Raw genomic sequence first — 25,164 nt, forward strand, 5'->3', positions numbered from 1 at the left:
GAGGAACTGGAATTTATTGAATGCTCAGACCAGTGCAGCTATTCCACCACAAACGGCTTGCTAACATCACTCAGCTCCCCTTTCATGAATAATAACTACAAACACATCAGCCACAGTCAGCAAAGTCACAGAGGGGGGGAAATAGAAAGAAAGTTAAGGGTGACCACACTAAACCTCTATGATAGTTGCACTCTGCCACTTGTAGAATCCTGCTTGTGCATGAAACACACAGCATTTCACACAAAAAGCCAGCGTTTGTTTCAAAGTTTGCCCCATCTCCTCTGAACGAGGAAATCAAAGGCAAAATCGAGGGCACCGAGTCGTCTTTGCAGCCTTTGCCGTGACAGCACAAATTCACAGATCTCGAGTCTAATTTATTTTTAAAGGCTTGAGAAACAAAGCCCTGTGCTAAGAGCAAGGAACAAAGGGTACTCTTTAGTGCCTCGCTCCCCAGGCCTGTCATTAAGGGGAAGATTAAACTTTCCCAAGACTGCGGCATCACGCGTCACCTCCTGCAGCAGATGTGCCTGACAGCGCCTTTGTCTGACGTGTCGAAAGTCCTGTGCCCCAAGTCCTGTCCCTGGGGATCATTCCTGCAGACCAGCTCTTCAAAACATTAACTCTGAACAAGACAGGCTGCTTTTTCTTTTTCAAGATTTTAAGTGTTGCTTAAAAACAAACCCTTTGCATGCACGATGCTCCTGCCCACCTCAGGCAGCTCCCCTTGAAGCAGCACTGGGACTGGAAGGCTCAGAGATCAGAGGGCAGAGAGAGCTCATGGGAATCTCCCTAAGCCAGGAAGCAGCACAGAGATTTGTGCAGAGCCTGGGCTAGCAGGGGAACTAGTAACTGTGGCTGTGCTATTTTTGGTCCCAAGTCCTGTACAGCCCTGCACAACAAGGACTTGCAGGCTTGAGTCTCTGCATTCAGATAGTTTTCATAAGGTTCCCTTGCATTTTATGGATATGGCCCACAAAAATTCAGTGCATAGTACAAAAAAAATAATCATGGTATTGAAAGAATCAATTGAAACAGGAATGCTACCATAAAAGGCCATAAAAACACTGTGTGAATGATTCCTGTGGTTTGGTTCTCTGTGTCATGTTAGACCCTTGGCCCAGGAGGCCCAATTTCACCAACTGACCTATTTTATTCTTAACTGAAAACCCTGAATGAATGTAAATGGTTGCTGGGAGAGGTGCCCCACCTTTCATATCGGAGGAAGACGTTATTTAAATCATCATTCACGTGCAGCAGCTCCTCTGTGACTTCTTCATTGGACACTCGTGAGATAAGCTCCACGATTCTCTGCTGCATGGCTCTGCAGGTTCGGTTCAGTTCCTAGGAGGAATGCATTGTGCACACACAGTCTGATAAGCAACAAGCAATAAGTAGATTTAGTTGAGCTCTGTTCACAGCCAAACATATCCCCCAGCTGAGAAACACTAAGACAAGTTTATCTTTGCATGATTAAATGTCACCCAAAAGCACATCTAATCAAACGCCCTTCAAAAGATGATGGCACAAAACCTTGAGAGCCTATTCACAATTCAACTTCCTGATTCTTCTTTAACTCTGAGCACTTCAGAAAATAAATATCTGTATTTTAGTCATCTTTTTTAAGAATAAAACATGCTAATACAACAGCTTCCCAGAAGAGAGCTTTCAAGGAAAATTCAATCTGCTCTTTTTGGCACTATCATCCTTAAAAACTAAATTATGTGGATGGTGGAACATGTTGGGGGAAAAAGGTTCATCAGGGCTACCACAAGTACTAAGTGTGTGCTAGGATGAGAAGTGTTGGTGACACAGAATTTACCAGCTACAGAGCATGAGGGTAAAGACAAACCAAGGAGCAGGAGCATGAAAAGGTGAGTGTTCACACACCCTCCAGCACTGAGACACACAGAAATGTTCCCTTCCACTGAACAAGAGCACAGACAAGAGACTGCACAAAGGCTATGGGGAGTTTCAGAAGAATTGTTTTAAGGAATGCAGAGTAAGGGTCTATTTGTTTTAGAAGTCTATCATCAAGAAATCTAGATTTCAGTTTGCCTAGACCAGGATTTCTCATGCTTCCAGGACATCTCTTCCATCACCAATTACTTAGCAGAATTCTGTAGTCCTGAAAGGCCTCAAGAACAAAGGTCAAACTGGTCTGCTGAGGAGAACTGCAGAAGAAATGTGACATATGGCAGGGTGCCTCTGATCAGGCCAATGGTTTTACTTCAATAAGCACTGACATTCCAGCTAAAGCATGTCCCTCTGTCATCTTCCACTCCTCCCAGCTCCACTTCACAGCAAAAATTCAGCACTAAACAAGGATGACTTGTTGGTACACAACCTCCAGGATGAAAGCAAAAATGTGTTTGTTTTCCTTGCATGGTCTGACATCCTAAGCTCTGGATAAATTTCACCTAGTGCAATCCAGCTGCCTTAACAGCTTGAGGAATGTGTTCTCCAATGTCAGTTTTGATCCCATCACTTTCGAAGCAGATTGTGACATTTCAGAGGTTTGTTTGCTGCCTTTCCGAGAGGGCTGACAGTACCTATCTATTCTGCTCAGAGCTGGCTCTCTAGCAGGCTGTTTACATTTGATTGTTGGAGAAAATGTCAGGAATTATTTAAGGAGGAGGGCTATATAAACCTCAAAGCAAGGAGTCCTTGCATGCAGCACCTAGCTCACAGCTCTCAAAAGACTAACCATCCTTTGTGATCAAAAACAGGTTCTCCCCAGCTCTGTGATTCAGATTTAGGCTGCATCAGTCACAGAAGGGAACCAGCTGGAATAAAGAATCGTCGCTGTCTCTCCATTTTACGATCAAGTTCTTTCACCTTAAAGCTGTGCTCTAAGGTTACACTGTCAAGATGCTGGTGGTTGTTTCTCAGTGTAAGCAAACTGTTTGGTTTCGGCCTGTCATGGTTTCCTGGAAGCTGCTTTTGTTTTGAGCAGTTCGACCCAAATGGGCAGTGACTGAAAGGCTCTTTATTGCAAAGCCTCTCATCAGCTGCCATGATGGCTCTGAGACAAACACACAATGCCACTGCATGGGAGAGACCAGTTTTTGGATGGATTTCAAACTGATGTATCATAGAGAGCAATTCCCTGCCTTCCTCCGAAGGGATTGCTGTGGCTGCCCATCCTCCCCACTGGAGGATCAAAACAGAAGGCTATTTCTGAAGCTGTGGAAAGGCAAATCTCACATTAAGGGCAGCAGCTGGAATGTCTGATCACAATGCTCCTCATCTGTGCTCCTCATCTGTGGGATTCTGTGACTTTCCTCAGCCAAAAGACCACCCCACGACCACTGGCCTTGGGAAATAGGTGTGAAGCCTGAGACACCAGCTCAATTTATACTGTTATCTCTCTTGAGGTGCACAGTGCTGCACTGGATTGAGATTTTCCAGCAAAGAAATCCCTCCTGATTACAATCTAGCCCTTTGGACACCTGAGCACCTGCCTTAAGACACCACACCTTCAGGAAAACATATTTTCTGGAAAGACAATTAGTTCATAGATAAGATTTCATGTGGCACAGAATCCACAGACCCTTAGCATTCTTTAGTCCAGATGGAAATATGGCGAGTTTTTTCCTGCACAGTGACTGGGAGTGTTTTGACACTGTACAAGTGGTGATAGGGGGTGTAAAAGAAACAGGAATGCTCAGGGCTTACAGGACCTGTGGCAATTCTAAAGCTGCTTAGTGGTAAAGGTGACCTAATATTCAACAGCAGGAAAAAATTCTAGCTACACAAAGAGGAAAGCACTGGAACAAGTTTCAAGGGAAGTCAGGAAATCCTTGTCACTGGAAGACTTAAAAAATGAAGAAAATCAAGTGATGGCACTTGCCAGGGTCAGGCACAGCCTACATCCATTATGAATCCAAGCACGGGCTTGTAGCTGTGAAGTAACAACAAAACACACCCCCCAGAGAAACACAAGCACAGAAAGGATCAGAATCATATTTTCTATGAAACTTACCTGGAGTAACTCAAGGTCTGAGGAATCTTCTTGTCCAGGGACCATTTCTGTCAGCATTTCAGACATCACTTTTGTATTCCCACGAACAATATCCAGCTCACTGCGCAGCCGGGCAATCTAAATTAGGGTAACAAGACAGAAAAACACTTCATAATCTTTTGGTTTAAGCAGTTCATTTTCAAGAACTGACTTTGAGATATCTCTGGTTCTGTCTGACTTGATATCTCAGGCTCCAGACATTCTAGCAGGAAAAAACCAAAAAAGATAAAAAGTTTACCCAGGAGAAAAGGAACAGAAAAAGAAAAAAATTATCATCACAAACCCAGATGTGCTGTGTCTGTATGGAAGGGAAGCAATTGCAAACAACACCTAAAGCCAGACCTTGGCTGTGTTGCCTCACTTCACTGTGGGGAAAGATTCATATTTTAAGTAGAATCTTTGGCTCTGAAGTTATAATTTTGTAGGAAGAAAAGAAAATCCTGTATTAGGACATTTGCAAGGGCTTGACTTCCTGCATCTGCAAGACATTCTGTGCCTTGAAAGGAGATGGGCTAATGGGAATAACTGCTAAAATAACTGAGCAGGCTGGACCAACAGATTGTGCTGCCATGACCAGGCCACAGAGACACATCCAAAGCCCAGATTTTACAGTATAACAGGAAGAAAGATTACTAAGTAGAGCCAGACCTAGGAGATAAAGTCCAAAGAGTTAAAATGAAAGTTCCTCTGCAAATTAATTTCTAATTAGATTTGCTGAAAGAGTCTCACTTGAAAGAATCAACATGCCAATACCTGTTCAGAATTAGCAGTGATGGGACCAGTCACATTCAAGGCTGGGGCCTGAGGAGCAGAATACGCCGTTGGAGAGGACGAAGAGTAAGAACTGCTGCTCATCCTTTGCTGAGACTGGGAATTGTGCATATTTGCTGCAGGATCAACTTCAGGAACACTCTGCCACATCAGAAAGACAGGAGTTCAAAAGCTGAGCTGGGACAGCACTTGCTTTGTCAGCAACCTCAGGCCAAACAGGCTCAAATATAGAACATAATTGCACCTTGTGGGAAAGGTCAGTGCAGCTACTAGAAAAGACTGGCAGCTTCAAAAATCTTCCATGCACAAGCATTTAAATCCATTTACTTTTACAAGCAAAGTGAGAAGCAAAATAAAAACAAGAGCCAAAGAGAAGTCATTATAAATTATTTTAAACTAGGAATTAAGTTGCAGGCTTCCAAAAAATGATGTGATACATAGATACTGAATTTAATTAACCTTGACACAAGAATTGTAATCTCTCAGTCCTTGATCACTTCCATTTGTGCTTCAAAGATTCATTAACTTCAGTTTTCAGAGTGAATAATCAAAACACCTGTGATCATTAAGTTACTTCCAAGCAGCAGTTCTGTCAACTTTCCAGACTTTCCAGAAGTGTAAAGTTCTCACATTACCGTGGGATCAGAGAGATTCAGACTCTGTACACCTCTAATAGACAGGCAGACCTTGGCTCAGGGTTATCATCAACAAAAGCAACCCCACTTTTGAGCAAAAGAAGTAAATCTCAATCATAAATCCTTTTGGGCTCTCTTTGAACAAATTAGTTGCCTTTGTTTGGTGGTTTTGTGGTACAAGATTAAATATTACAAACTCTTTCCCTCTTCTCAGATGGATGTTGACTCAAGGGAGGAGATAGCTTATCAGTCTGTATCATGCCTCTTTTACATGCCCTTTCACTATTAACATGTCCTTCCAGGAGGGAGAAACTGAGCCAAATTCAGAGACATGGGAGGGGAAAAACAAGTAGTTATCCAGCTATTTAGACATCCTGGGAAAACATCCCTGGAACTGCAAGGCTGCAGCTTACCCTCTGTGGTGTGTGTATTGGAGACAGAGCATCAAGATCTGCCATGGGGAACTCAATGCCTTTCCTCTTGAGTTCTTCATAAATATGCACTACTCCAGTTAAATCAGGGCTACTTCGGAAGGCATCAGCCCAAGCCTGGAAAACACAAGGTATTATCCATAAACCTTCCAAATGAAGCTCCAGCCCCACACTAATCTCAGATACTAACTGAAAAAGCTTTCATGGATTTCAGCTTCAAAGGAAAGCTGGAATCATCAGACCTGGTCTAAAAACTCCTGCAAATATTAAGACCCATAGATTTTATTCAGATATGAAATAGACAGGAATGCAGTGCAGAGTAGCTGTGAGTAGCCCCTGACAGCACCAAAATCCATGAACATACATGAAATTCTCTTCCCATCTCCTCTCCTCAGCAGTGATTGATGCTGATCTTTCCTAGCACATTGTACAGCAAATGACCCACCAGAAAAGGTCTGTGTGAAAGATTCAACAGATCTAACCAAAATTCACAAAGCTCTACAATCATCTTAAGTAATCTTCATTCACTTTGTGAAATGAATCCTCATTTATTGCCAAAGGAAAAACACAGCCATCAAGTTGTCTTCAGTGTCTGATTTGGACCAGACATAAATTCTAAAAAAAAGTTCCTGTCTGAGGTTCTTGTCTTGTGAAAGAGACAGTCCCCTGAGCAGCAGAACTAACAACGCCTGGGTTCTGACAGAGCATATCCAACACTCAGACACCCCAGTGTGGCACAAAGGATGACTTTAAAAGAGAGAAATTCCCACAGCCAGAACATTCATAATATCTCTCCTGCATCAATTCTCTGGTGTCTAAAAAGACTTCAATTCTCATTTGAGCTTTTCCTTCGGTGGGAGTACTAAGTGCTTCTCTTGGCTAGCCAGCCTCCTGCACTCACAAAGCTGCTGGGAGCACAACATGCTGAAAGCCTCAACCCCTATCACTTGTGTTGGAAATTAGCCAAATATTAAAAATGTAGAGGAAGGAAAAACTTAAATATTATGACTCAATTAAAAAATGAAGCATTCCACAAACCCCCACATGTGTGGAGCAGTGTAGCAGTGTGCTGGATCCAGGACTACAGCGAGACGCGTGTGTGGGTTCTGAACTTAATTCATTTAGTCATCACTTTTACACTAGTTCTTTGACTATTTTTACTTTAAAAGCTCTTTGAACCATTTTTTATATTTGAGAGAACAGAAATCCAAGATAGCAAAGTAAGATAAGAAATAATATTAATTTTTAACTTGCTTTTCTATCCTGTTCAATTCTAAGAAAGAGCATTTCCTACCATCTGTGCCCAAGAGACAATCCATTATCAGGTGCAAGCAGACAATCCTGGGGTTGCTTCTCAGCTTTGTTAAGAGTAAATTAACTGCATCAACTGTTCTGATGCAGTGCAAGTCCAAACAGCCCTGCTTGAGCCAGAGAAAACAGCTCTGGCAGCACACAGCCATTGTTTCCTTGGAACCGACCTTCCAAAACATCCCCAATTCTGATGGAGATTTTGACTGCACAAGTAACTCCACCTTTGCCATTTCACTGCCTTTTCAATTTTCATCAGAAGCCATCTGAATGATGCTTCTACATAATGGTGTTCACCACTTCAACTCTATTTGCAAGCAAAAGAGAAAAGTGTTAGGCGAGAGATGTTCTATTTAATAATCATCACTCTAAAGAAACTTAGAGGCAAAAATATGCTGCATTCGGCCCCACAAGTTTTTAGTGAAGCTTGTTTGTCCAGGAGCATGTACTAATGCATCCCCTCTTTCATTGGCTTTCTGTGGATTCTGCAAAATGATCTCATTTCTTCTGCACTCCACCTTTTAAAAATATTCTCTCTTCTGCAATTCTCTTCCCTGGAGAAAGGAGTTCCATTTATATTCTTCTTCACCTGAGCTGGGAGCATTATCTACATTAGTGTGTCTCAGAGGTCACAAGCAGGACAGGCACTATTGTCTTAAGTGCTGTCTACACACATTGTAAGGCAATCCCTGTCCTAGACAGCTTACAATCCAACTAGGCAGCTGCAATATAAGCTCTGCTTTATGGATAAGGAGCTACACTAGAGCTTAGGAGTTACACTAGACCTGCCCATTGTCCAAACACACGTAGGACAGAGGGGAGATTGAATTCAGAGCTTCTAAGACTTTGGGCCAGACTATCAAATGTAGATACTTCAGGATAAATCCCACTTGGATCCTCAGTGTGCCCAAACAGGTCACTCAAATACCACTGTAAATGGTATTTATATTATGGTACCCCCTAAATTGGGGGCCATCTCAGTGTTTGGACACTGGGTGACAGGTGAGCTCTTACCAGGGGCACAAGGGATATTTCCAAGGCCTCCTAGCGAGGTGAAGAAGGAAGGATAAACACTATATAACATATGCTAATTCATGTACTCTGGGAAATAGGTTGAGAAAGTGAGACACAAGATGCTCAACATCTCAAAACAAGTCTCTAGATAAGAAATTGATGGCAGCTTTATCTACCCTTGTTATGGAAAGACCCAAGAATATCCCAGCTGTGTGGCTGAAGACACAAGCTGTTTGTACAGCTCTCTTCCATGCTTCCAAGTCTGGGCTATTAATCCTCTCATTTCTGTTCTTATTAATTCCCCAATATCAAATTGGGTAGAGAAAGGGATAAATGCAATGTTGGTGGAGCAAAGCTGAGATCAGCCCTCTGGGACAAAGTTAACTCCAACCCCAGGGAGCACAGCCTAAGCTGAGTGAAGCTGTCACAAAGTATTTTGGGGGTGTGTGTCCATAGGGCACCTATGATGAGTGATGCAATCACTCTCCCAAACTTGTCAGGCAATCTGGAAAACAAAGTCCCCTACCACCTCCAGCTAAAGACACACGAACAGAACCCACCCACAGGCAACCTTCATAATTTTCAGGCTTTTTATATCAAAAAAACATTTAGTACCCAGAGTGAGGCTTTTAGCTCTATTGCACTAAGTCTCCTCAGATAAAGCTGTTTAATACACTGAGGCAATGACTGTGGCTTTCTGATTATGTTACAAACACTCCCATCTTAGCTGCATTCACGACTGGGAATCCATTTAAACCCAGAGCACAGCAAAACCAACATTCCCTAAAACAACATGGAAACACACCCGGTTTGTCTTTATGGGACAGTTTTTAACCTCATCTCCTGGTCACTGCATGCATCTGCTCTCCCACCATAGCAAGCAGAAACCTGAGGGCTCTGTCAGATGCACAAGAATTGCTTTCAATAATTTCATTAATTTTGTGCTAATTTTAAAAAAAGCCATAAAATCATAAAGCAGAAATAAAGAGACCCCACAGACCCCGACGCCATGCCCACTAATTCCACCACCCTACCCATTTCCTGGCTGAAAATCACTTATTTACATTCTCATGCTCTAAGGATGCCCTATCCCTGTATCCAAGGAAGAAATAAAGCCTCAGAAATCCAAGTGCATGATTTGCCATAAAAATCAGAAGTATATCTGGCAAATGATGCTGTGCATTTGCAAATACAAGGAACACTGCAGCAGGTTTATATCATTTTAAATACGCAGTGTCTTTTAGTCTCTGGTGTACGCAGTAGCCTGTGGAAGCTTAGTGATAAAGCTTCCTATAATTGTCAGATTTCCTCCAGGCAGGCACCAATGTTTCCTCATGTGTGGCTAATGGTTTGTGGAATTAACATGGCTGTTTATTGTTGTGCTGCACAGAAGGAGAAGTGGCAGACAGGCCCATGTCTGAACTTCCCACTGCAGGCAAGGATCTGACAGCGCGCTTTTACTGCACAATAACCAGAGAAAAGACACCAAAACCATTTTAATTCCTATATGGTCATTTACTTTTCTTTGAAAGGAATGCAGAATGCTTTCTAATGGAGGGAAACAGCTCCATTTTCCGGTCAGGGAAACAGACACAGAAAGGCAAGTGTTCTGCAGCTGACACCAAAAGCACAATCCTCTGAAATATCCTGGCCTCGGATGACAAGCTCATCACTGAGGCAAGCCTCCAGCTTCTAGATATGACTGTTAAATTGCAAAAGCATCCATTTACCTTTTATTAAATACTCCTGTTTCACAGTGGTACCTCTCTAACTAGAATCCAGACAGTTCTCCCTGGATAAAAGATCTATGTGTGTACATGTCTGCTTTTTCCCACCCATCTGGATATATTGTTTGAGTTTATATATAAAAAACCTGCCACATTTTTAACGATGACAGCGTGTTTAGTGATGCGTAGCATTGAAGCAGACAGTCCTCATTTCAGGCAGCAACATATGGAAGCAGAGACAAGCTGTGTACCTGAATCAGTGCTAGGACTTTATCCTGTACTATAGTGGGGGGGTTGTTCTTGGGTGAGATGATTTTCACCAGAACGCCATCGATGAAGTCACGGTTTGCCACCAAGACATGGAAGCGATGGCCACAGTTCTTCACACAGGTCTCCAACACCTACACACACAAAAAAATCCAACATTCATTGTTGGAGCAAAGCTTGATCACATACACAGCACCTGTTTTTTTAATTTATTTTAAATTTTTTGATGGGAGGGTGAGAAGATGGAGAGAAGACTACACTTTTACTACCTCTCTTCTTCCCCAATTTTGCCAAAAAACTTCTCTACACATTCAGCTGTACCTCACCCACTGATAGCATATCGGGCATTTTTGTGATCTACCTTTCCTGTTTTCAAGGTAAAGAAATAGAAAGTTTCTTCATCTTCAAAGCAGAACTTTTCAGCTGGTGCAGCTGAACAGCCAAGTACACAGCAGCACATCAGGAGCAGGTAAGACAGAGGACATCCTGTCACAGTGAGATATTATCGTGCTGTGCCACTCCACCATTTTCTATGTGCCTGGAACACAGCTGGACCCAGTTGCTCTGAGCTATAAGCCATGTTTTAGAGTTGGGAATTCAGGTGAATGATCTTCACTCATTCAAAACACTCCCCTGTGAATGCTCTGACAGGTTATACTTTGACACATTTTCCCCCTGCAACCTAGCTGGAGGCACCTTCCACTTGCCATTCAACTGCCATGGAAGAACAGCTGTTGATTTCTCTCTGAAGAACATGATTAGCATGGAGATAAATCCAACACGTCACTTCTCCTTACAGCCATGCCTAATAACCACTGCGACTCTGTACCGAGGAGTCTGTAATTACTCTCCTCCTTCAGCTGCTTTCATCAGCCATGATGACACGGGCTCATTCCTGATGGATTTTGCTCTTTCCTGCACAATGGATAATCTCATGGTTTGGACTTTGGTAATCTGTCAAAATGACAATCCAGGATAGGAAATGGCAAGAAGACAGAAAGTACGGTTACGCCTCGTCAGGGAGATGCAACAAGAGCTCTGTGAAAGAATCGTACAGATCACCTCCCCACAGCAGGATAACTCCATCTAGTTACTGCCAGAGCCAGCCCAGCACCCCACTCAGGAGAGCTGCACTACCCAGGACACCTCCAGCTAAAGCCATCAGCAGGAAAGGTCACTGCTAAATTATCCCACACCTTAGCAGTGCGGCCTAAATGCACAGAATATAATTTACACTTTATTGAGTGAAATTAGATCAGCATAAATTAATGTGTTGTCTCCTACAGAGATTCATTCACAAGGGAAATTGTGCATCAGCTACTTATGAAGCCAAAAATATGGCAAGTTCATCATCCTCGCTTGCAGATATGCCCACAGCTGTTGCCTTGGAGTGGAGGAATGGCTGGACACAGGGAAATGAGAGTAGAAAGGAAAACCTCTAAGAGTAACAGATCCATTTGAGCCACTTTAACTTTCCTCAGTCGGTGCTTGGGATGAATAAAAGCCACAAAAAGAAGCAGAAATCAATTGAGTCAGAAAACCGCTATGCAAAGCTTCCAGCAGCTCTCCCCAAGGAAGTGAGGAGGCAATTGGAGAGAAGAAAAGGGCAGAGCAGTGGCTGTTAAAGGAAATAGTGTGTACATTCAAGAGAGTGCCAGGAAGAGGAAAATGACAAAAGGGTTCTGCCCTTTGAGGCATTCCAGCCTGCCCCCACTCACCGTCAGCGCCAGCATGACCTCTCTGTAATTTTTATTTCCATTCAGCCTCTTCTTCAGCGCTCGAATGGCATCCTTGGGCCTGAAGGAGAAACACACCATTTTAACAGACAGCTCAGACAGGCTTTTCACATCCCATCAACTGTGGGAAAATGAATCCTTTGCCATTTCCAGCTGGACATAAGCATGTGGGTTAACTTCAGATCATCTGACTACAACCAAACCGGGGTCATGGAAAAATATGTGAGGAGACAAGGCATCACAGAAGTCAAGACTGGAGGAATGCCCCAAGTTTCCAAAAATCTGTGCTGTTGATTAGGTAGGAAAGACTGACAGCCACTCTGACAAGCTTAGGGAATAAGAGCAGTGATCACTTCTCTTGCAGACTTCAAGCAGGAATGCTTTCTGGCACTAAAGAAGGTGTGTCAGAAAAGCTGGCTATACAAATAGCTGAAATTGAAGGCATTGCAGAGATACAACTGCTGAAAAACAAAGGTAGCACCCTCTCCTAGAAATTTTTCATGCCAGCCCTCCCAAGCAGAGATTGACCACAGAAAGTATCACAGAATAATTTGGGTTGGAAAGGCCCTCTTAGATAATCCAGTCCAACCCTTAACTCAGCACTAAGCCCACCACTATATTACATCCCCAAATGCCACATCCACATGGATTTTGAGTGCTTCCAGGAATGGTTGTTCCACCACTTCCCTGGGCAGCCTGACCCAGTGCCTGACCATCCTTTCAGTGAAGAATTTTTTCCTAATATGTCATTTAAATAAGTTTCTCTCCTGGCACAACTTGAGGTCATTTCCTCTTGTCCTGAATCCTACAGGTACTGCATCATACAGTATTTTCTGGCAGCAGGAGAGGTCTAAGGAGCAGGAAAACCAAGCAACTGATCTGCAAACTGCATTCAAACCATGAGCATCTGCCCCCAGCCTCGCTGCACCTCCTCACATGCTGAGTACAACTGGACGAAGATTGTGTTCAGGGACCTTTCCAAGTCTGCTGAAATAGCACATACCCTTCTTCTGTCTCGTTGATAATGTCACAGATCTCCATGTTAAGTGTCCAGTCTTCACTCTGCAAAGAGCCATCTGTGGCCTTTTCTGTAAAGTAAAGAAAAATAAATCTTTTCACATCTTCCTGGTTAGGTCTATACCTCAATCCATCTTCAGTTACTCTGAGCTGAAACTATTCAGAAACAGACAGAAAAATACAAATCCCTGCAGACAGTAAACAATGTCAATCCTTCCATCCTGGTTTTAGGGATCAGCATAGAGGTTTCCAGACAGAATCAATTATCCCTCCAGCCCACATAGATGGGCTGTTCTTCAAAGACTCCTGAATTCCTGGGAGAGTAGGAAAATGTCAGCTAATTCCAATTTAAACTCTTCAGAAGCTGCACTGCTGGCAAGTTATGAGCTAGGAAAATATCCCCCCAAACCAACATGACCTCCTCCCTGTTTCAGTAGATAATACCTCCCCATGAATTAAGGGAGGAAACATAGCAACCTGGAGATAGAATTCAAGGAATTTCAGCATGAAAAGATCCACCAACACATGAAAATATTTAGCACATAACAGTTCAGGTCATGATATCGTGACATCTGTCCCATGCTATATGCCCCTCTCCACGCTGGGGCTCTGTACACACCTCCTAAGCTCTGCCTTCCTCCCAAATCTTCCCTCACTATTTCTGTGGCAGGTTAAGTCACTCTGGCATCACTCAATTCCCAGGGAAGGATGACCTATAGCACTGTGACAGTGGCAGATGCCAACTGTTGGCAGTTTAATTTATAGACATCTGCAAGAGTAGCATAACCATAACTTGTAGTAATCAGTTGACAAGAACTATTTCCTCCTTGGGATTTCCTTCTAAATCAATATAGTTCTGTCTAGCAGTGCCTGGAACATCCCTGGAATTTTTCACACTCCTGACTTGCAGTATTCAAATCCTATCTGCTACCCACAGTCAGGAATAATGTCAAGCTGAATGTAAAGCCTGTCACTAGAAAGATCTAAAAAGGGGCCCTTCGAGCCAAGCATGACCTTCTCTAAATTAGTCTGGGTTTTTCTACAGATCCCTGGCATCCAATGCTGGAAGGCAAAGAGGCAAATCCACTTTTAAACATTTCAAAGCAGAAACAAAACCACAGGTACCATCTTCTCCAACTATCCTTCTGTATTCATCTAATCCCAATCTGTTCCCCAGAACAAAGCAGATTTTGTTTGGAAAGACCAGGCTCCAAGGACTTCACACATCTCTTTTTGTTTATCAACACTGTTTTTTTCCTGTTAATATTTCCATGACTGTGACTCAGGATACAAATGCCCACAGGCCATAATTATGGGACATTATTTGGAGAAAGACTGTGCCTAGGTAATTCAAGTTTCAGTGACTTGTCTACACCAAAATCGTGGTTAAAGCAGCTCCACCAAAGACAGCAATTACAGAAGTTTGAGGCAGATATGCAAAACCCCAGAAGAGAGAGCTGAACAGAAGGGAGAGGACATCATGGAAAAGGAGATTATTCTATATGGAACAGGAAAACATTTGTAACAGCCCTCACTTCTCATTCTGAGAAGCAGCACTACAAGGTACCCATTGGGGAGGGAATGGAGGCTGAAAATCTCCCAGCTGGATCTTTTTTTGCTGTCATCACCTCATACTAAAGTTCACTTTGGTCAATGAAAATTCTTTATGCTTTAGAGATGCACAGCATCCATAATGTCCAATAAATACTGGGCAGATTACTGAGTGGTTTTAATTTACCGTGTTTACAGCACAGGCAGAGCTGTTAAATGTTTTCTAGGATACAAGAATTTATCTTTGTGCAAAGCTACTTGTAAGAATCACTTCTATTAGTTGCTTTTCATTCTTACAGTCTACATAAGGTTTTATTGCTATAGAATGTCAACTGCCTTCACCTCCATATAGTCTTTATCGCTTAGGAAAACATTTTATTTAACATTAGAAAAAAACCCTTAACATTCAGAGATACAAAAAAAAAAAAATCACTACATCTGATCTGCTAGAGAAGGTGATCCCCAGAGCTGCAAAGGATTTACAAGCCTAATGCTCCAAAATAAGAGATTATGCCTTAAATAGAGAGTATTCCTGAAGCTGGGCACATGATTTGTTTCCTTAATCTTAAACTATATTAATGAATTTTTGTGTTCTTGACAGCATTTGGCATCAGGCAGCAACTTAGCAATGTTCAGACTCTCTGCTCTGCTATAATCACTTTTTATATATGATTTTGGAAAATGCTGATCCTGCACGAAGTTGTGCTGGCAGTCAATTCACTCGCTGGTCTTGTAAAACTCATGGAGTTAAGGTTTATTTTGACAAAATGTGGATATGGCAGCACTCCACAGGTAAAACTTGTGATATTTTGCCAAGAAATGCTGCTGCAGCACTGTACAGAGGTTAGCACTGGAATGCTCATCTGTGGTCCCTGATAACCTCGGTCATATTCCCTTCCAGAGACATTCCAGGGAAAACAAAATCCCCTTTCTCCCAAAAAACATGGTTACTACCTTTTTATTTTTGCATTTCTGCACAGACAGCTGAGACTGTGTGGGTTTAAGACATAACAGTTGCCTTCTTGAGAATTATTTTTTTTTCCCCCTTGGGTAATTTTTAATTCAAGTAAGAGTCAGAAGCTAATTTTAGTCTCTTCTTCAGCAACAGAGAGCACACGAGCACTTGTCATCTGGAGTTGTGTGTCCTTTGTAGGGTGTGTGACCCAGATTTGCTGCTGCAGTGCTCTCTCAGCTGTACAAAGGAGTTCACTGGCTGCAGAGAAGGTTTGGGTGGGATTTGCCTGAAGAGCAGTATTGTGCTGTGATGAATTGCAAGCCTGCAGAGCTCTTCTAGAACCAAAACACAGCAGGTTGTAGTTCTGGATTTCTAGTGAAACAGCTCTGCACTCAGCTGTAAGAGAATCCCTACCCAACATAGCCAAAATACAGTAAATTAAAAACACCCAATAACCTGTACAGCATTTCATGGACATTTTGGAAGGTTCCTCCTCAAATAGCACCCAGATATGACTGACAAGATTAAACAGATTTTGGAAACTATCACAGAACAAAGGAATGGCAGGGAAATCGTGCAAATCCCATTTGAAAGAGTAATCAGTTCCTTGACCTCTTTCATGCTCATTAAAAGGCATTGAAATGGCACCAGTTCCTTCACACACGGACTCTGGAATGTGACCAAAGGATTCCAGGGTGCAGTAAGAAATCATAAGAGGGAAGGTGATGAGGAGGAGTTTGCCCTGAACTGAAGAGTTTATGGCATAGTTTAATTGCATCACAGAAGGGCTGGCAGCTCCCAGCCTGGTGCCAAGGGCTCCTTGCACAGCTCCTGACTCGGGAGCAGCTCCGAGCGCTGGGATAACGCCGGGTTTGTGTCTCACACAGAGACACCATACCACCAGTGAGATTATCAGAAAGTCTCTCTCTGAAACAAGATGCTATCAGTTCCCACCACGTGTCCCAAATTAAAGTATAAATGTTCTGGTGGGAAGAAAGACAATCTGGCACTCCACGCCTGACATGCAGCAGACCTTGGGCACTGCATATGCACACACAGCATCAGCTTATCTGTAGTCTGCTACAGGAAAAGGGGAATAAATCATGCTATTTTTTCCATTCACACCTTCCCTCTGAGATCCAACTCTTGTGGCCACATTTCCACGCTCTGCCAAATGGCAATATCAGCATTTCCCTGCTCACACTGAAATCCTGTATAAGTTACAGCACTCTGAGGGTTCAGCAGTGTAAAGTTCCCAGTACAAACAGTCTCGATGCACACACCCCCAGCCAAGCCTCTGCCCAAACAACCTGCTCCGACCTGAAATGTCACCACAAGGAAATCAGGTCAGAAATTCCTGTACAATCACAGATTGCACAGGGCAGGGCAGAAACTAGCTTCTAAATACAGGAAGAAAACAGAAGAACTTTTATCACCCATCCTGAAATCAGGTCAAAAGTGACCTCACAGAGAAACACCAACACTGGTTGTCCTGAAGAAGCTCCTCTCTGCTCTTTTCAATGCAAACTACTGCTCCATGTGCATGTTTATACAGCTGAGACTGGAATTCTGACTGCTGGAAGCACTGAGAGCAGCTATTCCAGCCTGAATGATGACAGGACCAAGGTAAAAATCTCTCCAAAAGTCCATCTATAAGTACCAATAAGTCTTTATGGTGCTGTAGAATGGTCTTGGGAGAAAAGGCAAAAGGGAAAATTAAATGTAGCACTTGCATGAAATAACATTAAATGGAAACAGCACAACTGCTGTTTTCTGTTTGAATATCAGAATCTCATGAATGAACAGATCTTTTTGTTCAGAGAACTCACAGTTTTTCTCTCTTGGGTCTTCTCCAGATGTTGCTTCAGAGACTCTCAATTCACACATTTTTCTATTACACACAAAAAATCACCTTCTATTTATGCAAGAAACCAGTGCATCGTGTTAGAGAGATCCAAACCCAAGAAAGATCCAAGTCCAAAATTCTCCCCTTCCCTCCAACAGTGTTTGGTGTTCAAATAGCATAAAACATCTTGGGGTTTGTGGTTGTTCTTCTTTTTTCCTTTTTGCTTGGAAGTTCATAAGATTGCAGATCTTAGATCTTTGTCTTGTCTCTTAACAGTCCACCTGCCTCCCAGCTGTGCTCCACCACTGAAATTAGTGAATCAAACAGTCAGATATGTTATATTTCACTCTGCATAACAGGGATCAGAAGAAACCACTGTATCACCAGGTTTTTGCTTCCATCCTGCTGCCCCCCCTCCCTTCAATGCAGTGTTGCTCTCTCAGAAGTGAGGGGCATCAGCTGAGGGTAAGAGAAAAACGCTTTTACAGACTGGGCTTTCAGGAAAATAGCAATAGTTTTACAAGGCAATGCAAAGCAGACAAGATTTCTCAAATGAGCAGGACAATTACATCTCTGAGCTGTAGCCTATAGAACTGTTTTACACTTTAAAGCACCATTACATTTTGTGACTGCAGTTGTCTCTCTAGGATTCAATAATTCATCAATGATCCCCCTGCAGCACCATCAATAAGATCCAGGGAAAGACCATAAAGAGGCCATGGAAACATATTTCAGCTGTCCAAGTAAAATGAAGATAAGACCAAAGACCTCCAGTACTCACAAAGCTGCTGAGTTAAAGGCATCACACTTGGGAGACAGACACTCAAATAACACACTTGGATACTCCTGGACCCAACAGTCTATTCTTGTTTTTCTATATTTGCTTTTAAAAAGACAGTCACGGCCACTTAGACATTATGGTAACCAACAGGAGGATTGTTCCTTTTTATCAAAACGCTCCTATTAAAATATAAATGTGACTCATTCAAAATTCAAGATCAAAACTCAACTCTGGAGTGACTTACTCATAAAACCCTGCCAGCTTCTTTGTTAGAGCGCACAGCTCCAAGAGCATTTTTCAATTAGCCACCTCACTGCTCCAAGTCCTTTTTCTACATTCCTTATTTCACACTGTTCTGAAAATGCTGAGCTTCACACTTCCAAGGAAAAAGCCAGTCAGCTAGAACAAACGGGCTCAATCTGAACGGCAAAGCACTACAGAAAACGTGATTTGGGTTGGACTGCTGCAGCACTGGCCATCCACTTGTCATGAGCACTGTGATTTTTCACTTGGTTTTTTAGCTATGCTCACACTGAAACTCTTTAGGATCGAGTCATTTATCCTCTGTTAATTGTTTTGCCGAAGTTTCTGGTGGTGAATAAATGAATAGCTGGCAATGGCTGCAGAGTCTATGTTAAAATAAAATAACGAGACACTGTGGACATGCATACATGCAATCCTAATGAGTATTTAGCTCGAGTGCTGTTGGAAGGCACAGCAGTAAACTGGGAACTGTCATTTTCTCCAATTAACTTCCAGGTTTTCTTCTTTTTGAAGGTGCCACCCAAATGCCAAACTTCCTCCAACCTGCTTTCCAGATCACACATACCTGCAATCATGAATATATAGTACGCAATTACAGTCCTTTTTAAGGACCTCACGGTACTCACAGTCATGCTACAACATTCTCGTGATTTAGATATGCTGCAGAAAAAACATCACCCATCATCTCCCACAAATTCAGCCTCTCAGGTGCAGGAAACTCCAGGTGATTAACTGAGCATAGCTGCACTGCAGTTTCAGAAGCAAGGTGAATGGATTAATACATACTAAACAAATATTAACAGCTGTACAACAAAGAAAACTTTTCTTTCGTGCTCAGATCAGAGCTTCACCTGAACAAAAAGAAAACCAAAACAGAAAACCCTATATTAATATCAGAGCACACAAGGGAACATATCAGCATGGTTCACTTAGTTTATCACATCTCAAAGGTCTTGATACATTTGCAGGGTGTAAAACCAGCCGGACCTTCCCATCTGCAATTGTACTGCACAAAAAAAGGCCTGGCAGGAGAACCTGGTCCAGGCAGCTTCTGCACTCAGATGTCTCTCATCTCAGGCATAAATGGTAGTTTAGTCACAGTCCTTAAAAGCATTTGGAAGCTGGATCCCAAGCAGAACGGTGTGTTTCTATACAATAAAGACTTTTGTTATGAATCTTCTCCCTGAAGTTCTCCCATCAGCAGAAATTGTTGCTGCTGACAGCAAACTCCACTGAATGACATGTGTATGTGAGTTGCTGTCTTCCAAAACAGATGGCAGAGAGACACTACTGCGTCTTTAAAACACAGTGAAATCCATCTGACTTCTCCACTCTACACAGCTTTAGAAACAAAGCACAGAAAAACACCTTCCTCCCATGCCCTGACACTCATCAAAGCTCACATGTTGACCCATGTACTGTAAATAGCCGTCCTTCAGAGCGAGGTCATACACCAGCAGCTCCCAGCTCATCAAGCCATTTGCATGATTCAGAGGCACTTTCCCCCAAAATTCAGCCTTCACTGCACGTTTCCTCATCTCTTTTAGCAGTGACCTTGGCTACATTCCCACCTCGCTGCCAACCCACGATTTTCAGATGATGGTGCTACTTTACGATTGACAAACAGGGACCTGCTCACGTCAGGAATCGATACGCCCAAGCCTTCAATCAGAAATGTCAAAGCCATTTTAAAATCTGCGCCCTGTATTAATGGATTTTAATGGATTTGAATGGAGATGTTTGATTTACAGTAGGGGAGCAAGAAATCGATGATCCTTTATGACATGTCACATCTCGTGACAGTGTCCCCTCGTCCTGCTGTGTCGGGGGGATGATGACTTGCCACTTCACAGACATCTGTGATCTATTAGGCAACACTTCCAGTAGTTTAATATCATCCCACTCTGAGTGTCCATCTTTCTTCTCTGGATGAGAGGCATGAAAGCATAAATTAAAATCTCCTGGGTGATGAAATGGTCTCCTTCAGATTTGCCTTTTCTAAATTTAACTGCGACTGCTGAGACGTGTCTGTATGATTCTGTGTGGGAGAATTTATCAGCACGGTGTTGTTTAAACAGGTCAGTGCATCAGGATGGGTACCCAAATCTCCTTCTCCTTTGAACACTGTCCAGCAGCCAGTGTTTTATAACAAAATCATCAACATTTAGTCATTTCCATAGACAGAACTTAGATTGTACCCCACCACTTGCCGAGGAGTTTTCATCCCGTTTTAGTTTCTCCATGGAATTTGGACCATTGGAGGGGCTATGTCATTCCTTAACTTGGGCTACCAGTTCCTTAACTGAGAATCTTAGGTATTAAAGCACTGACATACTGGATGAGTAACATCTGTTGATTAACTCTAGAAATACCAAATTTCTTAACAGTTTTGGCTCTCCAAAAAACCCCCCAAACAAACAAAGAAGCTCAAAAAAATCGTCATTTTCCAAGCACCCATTAGTGGCTGAGAACTACTCATACAGACAACCCAAATAATCCAAAACCAATGACTGCATTAATTTTTCCTAATGCCAGAAAAACCAACTGCTAAAAGAAAAGAGCAGACTCCATTCATTTTATCAGCCTTAACTTATGAATCTCAGAGAAAGGGGCAGCTGAAAGTAAGGAAAGCAGGCAGAGAGGTATCACAATTCTATATCCCAGCAGCACAACATGCTGTAATAACCATCAAGAGCAAGGAGGTGTCCTGATCTGTGACTATCTGCCCCATCCAGGACTTCAACAACATCCAGTAATTACAGGTGAGCCCAAAAAAAATGACTTTATGAAAAGTTATGGATGATCAGTGTGTCAGTGAGCTATATTTGAAATCTATCAGCTCTTGATGGCCAATTTTGTACTACATGAGTAAAGCAAGTCCTAATAACTCACTTGGGACTTCACTCCAGTACTTACAAGCTACGTGCTTTTCATATTCATAAAACAAAACTAATTGCCTTTCATGGATGAAATGTTCTAAGAATTTTTAATCCACGTCAGCTGCAAACTCTAAAAATCCATCCCCATATATTTCAAACTCCCCCTCCCACCTGCTCACTTGTAACATGTTTGCTGCAAACAAACTAGGAGGCAGAAAGAATCATCACGCTCCTACATTAGAATTATTTGTATTATTTTTTACAGGTTACTCCTAAAATCAGTTGCCCACATTTTCACATGCCTAAAATAAACTGAAAACACTACTGAGTGAGGGGAAAAACTAGGCAAAATCTCCCATTTCTACAAGGAGGCACTCACAAGAACAGGTTTACTCCTTTGCTGCAGTGTGCTACATGAGAGTTCTAAGCAAGTATTCACAGGTGATAATTAAAATGTGTTACAAGTGAAATGCAACAACTCTTGCATTACATATTCCACATGCATGTTCCCACCCCCAGCTCTCCTACAACTATGAAGGTGAGAGCTGTGTCCTAGACAGAGGAAGCTTTTGAGGGTTGATGGGTCATGTTTTCTAGTGTGAAGGCTTCAGTTTGCATTTCAATTTTTCAGCCTTCCCTTGCACTGCTGTACAGGATGACACCAGGCCTGTGCAAGAGGCAGCAAGCTCCAACCCCATCCCAATTCTCCAAAATCTCCATGGCTTGAGGATCAGCGTTTGGAATACACTAAGTGTTCACCATGGGAGAGGGGAGAGCTGGCTCCTCTTCCAGTAGGTGACAGGAATTACTTTTACCAATGTTGTGGTCACTGAAAGGCTCTGCTGCCAGCTGCCCATTCCATGAAGCTATGGCTGCAGAAGCTTAGCAGATAAACACTTCCAAGCAATCTCCTCAGGAAACCCGAGTGCAAATCAGGCAACAGCAATAACGAGATACGTATGTGCAATCCCATCTTGGGGGCTGAGAAATGTGGATTTCTTGGTCTCTAATAACCCTACTAAAAATTCTGTTCCATTTTTACAGCCCTGTTTCTCATGTGCCACTGCTGTAGATAAGCCTGAAAAAGACTGATAAATAGAAAATGTAAATACCAGAAGTTTAGGTCAAGTATGCAAATGCCTATTTCTGAGACTGTCATTTTAATTTTCCCTTAAGTCCCCATTCACCAACTTGTGTTATCTAGGCACACGACTTTGTAAATTCTTCAGGTCAGGAGCTGTCCCAATCCATTTCACGTTCCACTGCAATTGCCTCTATTACATCACACCATTACTGTGGCAAAATTAATAAAAATGTAAATGTATCAGGGGACTGCACCGTAATTTTGGAAAATAACTCTACTGGTTTAACTGTCTTGGACAGTTAAAGTTCTAAATAGAACACAAATTTTGAGCAAGGTTTACAAACAGTTTGGCTTATTTAACACATGCAGCAGGGGAGCAAACCCCAGCAATGAAACAGGCTGATCTGGTGCAGAGCATGGATGGGAGGGTCACCTTCCCAACTGAGAACATGTTCAATCTTTTGGAATTTGCAGAGAACCAGCTCCTGCTGCTTGGGAAAACCATGAGGATAAGCAGCCTGTCCTGCTCAGTGTGACCAGCCCAATGACAGAGCTTCACCAGCTTTGACCAAGGTCAGCCTCTCCTGGGCATTCCTTCTTGTTTCTGGGTGAATCACGACTTTCTCCACTTCCTTTGGGTTTAATGTTCATGTACACTGTGCACATCCTTCCCCTGAGCCCAGCAGCAGCTTCCTAAGCAACCAACAACTGCATAATGCTGCCTTTAATGAAAGGGAGCCTTTAGAGGTGCAAAGGCTGAGTGAGGCTGCACCGCTCCAGCTCCCTCCTGGTGATCACCACAGCCAGGAGATGATTCTGCACCCAAACTGAGCTTTGCTTTAAGGAATGCTACATGTGAAATACCTCATTACCCACAGCAAGACTCCAGGCCAATACCCATTAAAGAACCTGGTAGGAAAAAGGGGTTTTTCTACTCATTGGCTATGCCAAGTCATTGGCACGGATGGGGATTTAAAAGGCAGTTTTAATTATAGTAGGTAAAACCCACAGATGATCAAGCTGCAGTGTCAGAAAACCATCAGAACTGAACACTGACCCATTTGGGTTGTTTGCTGAACTTTAATCACTTTCCAAGTCTGACAGCTGCTCAAACTTAATTGCTCATTACACTTGTAAATAAAAACTGATCTCACTCTCTGATTAGCCATCTTATAGTTGCCATAACAACTTCTTGTCTAATAAGTGATTTCAGATTTACCATTATTTGTACTAGCAGAAAATTTCACAAAGGTCTGAGTTCGCTCTTTTCAGCAAAATACCCTTCTAATTAAAACCACCGAAAATCAGTAGAGAAAGGGCAGCTCAAAGATAATGAAAAATACAAGATATTTACTACAACAGCTTAAATGTGAGCTCAGGGTAACACAAACCCAAATACATGCTGCATCCAGCCCAACCTCTACATCCCACTATCAATCATCTTATTATCATGCCTATATCCCATAACAACTGCTCAGGAAAATAGACAGAATTCAGGAAATAACTTGGGTCACAGTGTGGAGACTGATCTCATGACTCACTCCAGATCAAATATTCCAATAAAATTTGCATATTTTCTCTCCTAATCCTTAAATTAGGAACCAATTAACTGGTGAAATTCCTCATGTTAAACTGATCAGAGAGCTTATTGGTGAAAACTGAGGAATTAAGATCCTCAACAACTTATATAAAAGAGGGGAAAATGTTGAGCCTAACAGATGTCCATTGCTTCAATTGTAATCAACAAGGTTTTGGAAGAAAAGCTACAACATAATATCTCATCTCTGGATCACTTCAGTCAAAACCTTATTTAGGCAGGACTTCTTGGACAAAATTATTAATTAAAATTACTAATTAAAGGCTTGAAGATTTTTTTTTTTAAAAAAAGTTATCTGTATTTCAGTAAGTATTTGGTCACCAAAGCTTAAGCAAAATGCCTCTATTTAATATACAGACATATTTATTAGTCTCAGATGACAAAGCTGTGAAATATCTCTCACCTGTAGGCCCAGAATATCATAAAACTTTCCAAAATTTGCTAGCAAAGCTGCTGAAGCTTGCAATTTATTTAATATGCTCTAGGTAGCTTTTTGTGTTTATGGGCAAGGAAAGGCACCCCCTTCCTTCCAAAAGGAAAATAAATGCAGAAAGCTATAATTGAGACAAAATAAAAGTTAAAAAAAAAAAGGAAATACCAGATTTTTTAAAGGGATTTTCTGCATTTATTAAGCTAGGCAAAAAACAGGATTTTTTTTTTGTTATTTGGGTCAAATAGGAAACCAGTCAAACTTCTTGCAGTAAATGTATCCCATGAAAATAAAGAGGATGCAACATGTTCAAGTTAACATCTTCAACATTCCTGACCACATTTGGGATGCAACAAAGTCTTTCCTGCCTTAAGAACACGAAAGGAGTGCTCTGAAAAATTCTTGGTATTCAAACACAGTTTGAACAGCTTACAACACAAATCTGTGCCTTCACTTTGTGTGTGTTTTCTTTGATCTGAATTTGAACAAAGAATTTCTTCCCAAACTAATTTAACCCAGAAGGTTTCCGAGGACCAGCTGGGGAACAAGCTGTCCTACTCTCAAGAAATAAGGAGGCTACAAGGTAACCAACTTATTCAACAGGTTTCTTCTGAGTATCTCCTCATTTTTGAGTCTCCTGATGCTCCCTGAGACTGCACTGAGCTGCCAAATGCTCTGAACCAAGATCAAGGAGCATGGGTAAATAATCCATACACAGCCATGCCAGGAATTGCTCAAACACAGACAGGCGTGGATTTTTTTCATCCTTAATCTTTGATTTTGAAGTGAGTTGGTGCATTGTGGAGCCCACCTTTTAATTCTGGCAGGTAGAAAACAATCATGGACTATA

The 25,164-nt window shown here is 42.2% G+C and overlaps 1 protein-coding gene across 4 annotated transcripts in view; it reads right to left on the reverse strand.

Moving 5' to 3' along the window:
• TOM1L2 (target of myb1 like 2 membrane trafficking protein) overlaps positions 1-25,164 on the reverse strand; it is a 56,859-nt gene that overhangs the window by 24,623 nt on the left and 7,072 nt on the right. For all 4 annotated transcript variants that reach the window (XM_086854983.1, XM_086854982.1, XM_086854981.1 and 1 more), the window contains exons 2-8: positions 12,914-12,998; positions 11,893-11,971; positions 10,159-10,308; positions 5,841-5,975; positions 4,775-4,933; positions 3,983-4,099; positions 1,208-1,341 (exon numbers count right to left, since the gene is read on the reverse strand). In XM_086854983.1, the coding sequence (XP_086711109.1) occupies positions 1,208-1,341; positions 3,983-4,099; positions 4,775-4,933; positions 5,841-5,975; positions 10,159-10,308; positions 11,893-11,971; positions 12,914-12,998 (859 nt within the window). The remainder of the gene's footprint in view (positions 1-1,207; positions 1,342-3,982; positions 4,100-4,774; positions 4,934-5,840; positions 5,976-10,158; positions 10,309-11,892; positions 11,972-12,913; positions 12,999-25,164) is intronic.

The sequence above is a fragment of the Cyanistes caeruleus genome, chromosome 17 (assembly GCF_971803275.1).
Source record: "Cyanistes caeruleus chromosome 17, bCyaCae1.hap1.1, whole genome shotgun sequence".
Classification (NCBI taxonomy): domain Eukaryota; kingdom Metazoa; phylum Chordata; class Aves; order Passeriformes; family Paridae; genus Cyanistes; species Cyanistes caeruleus.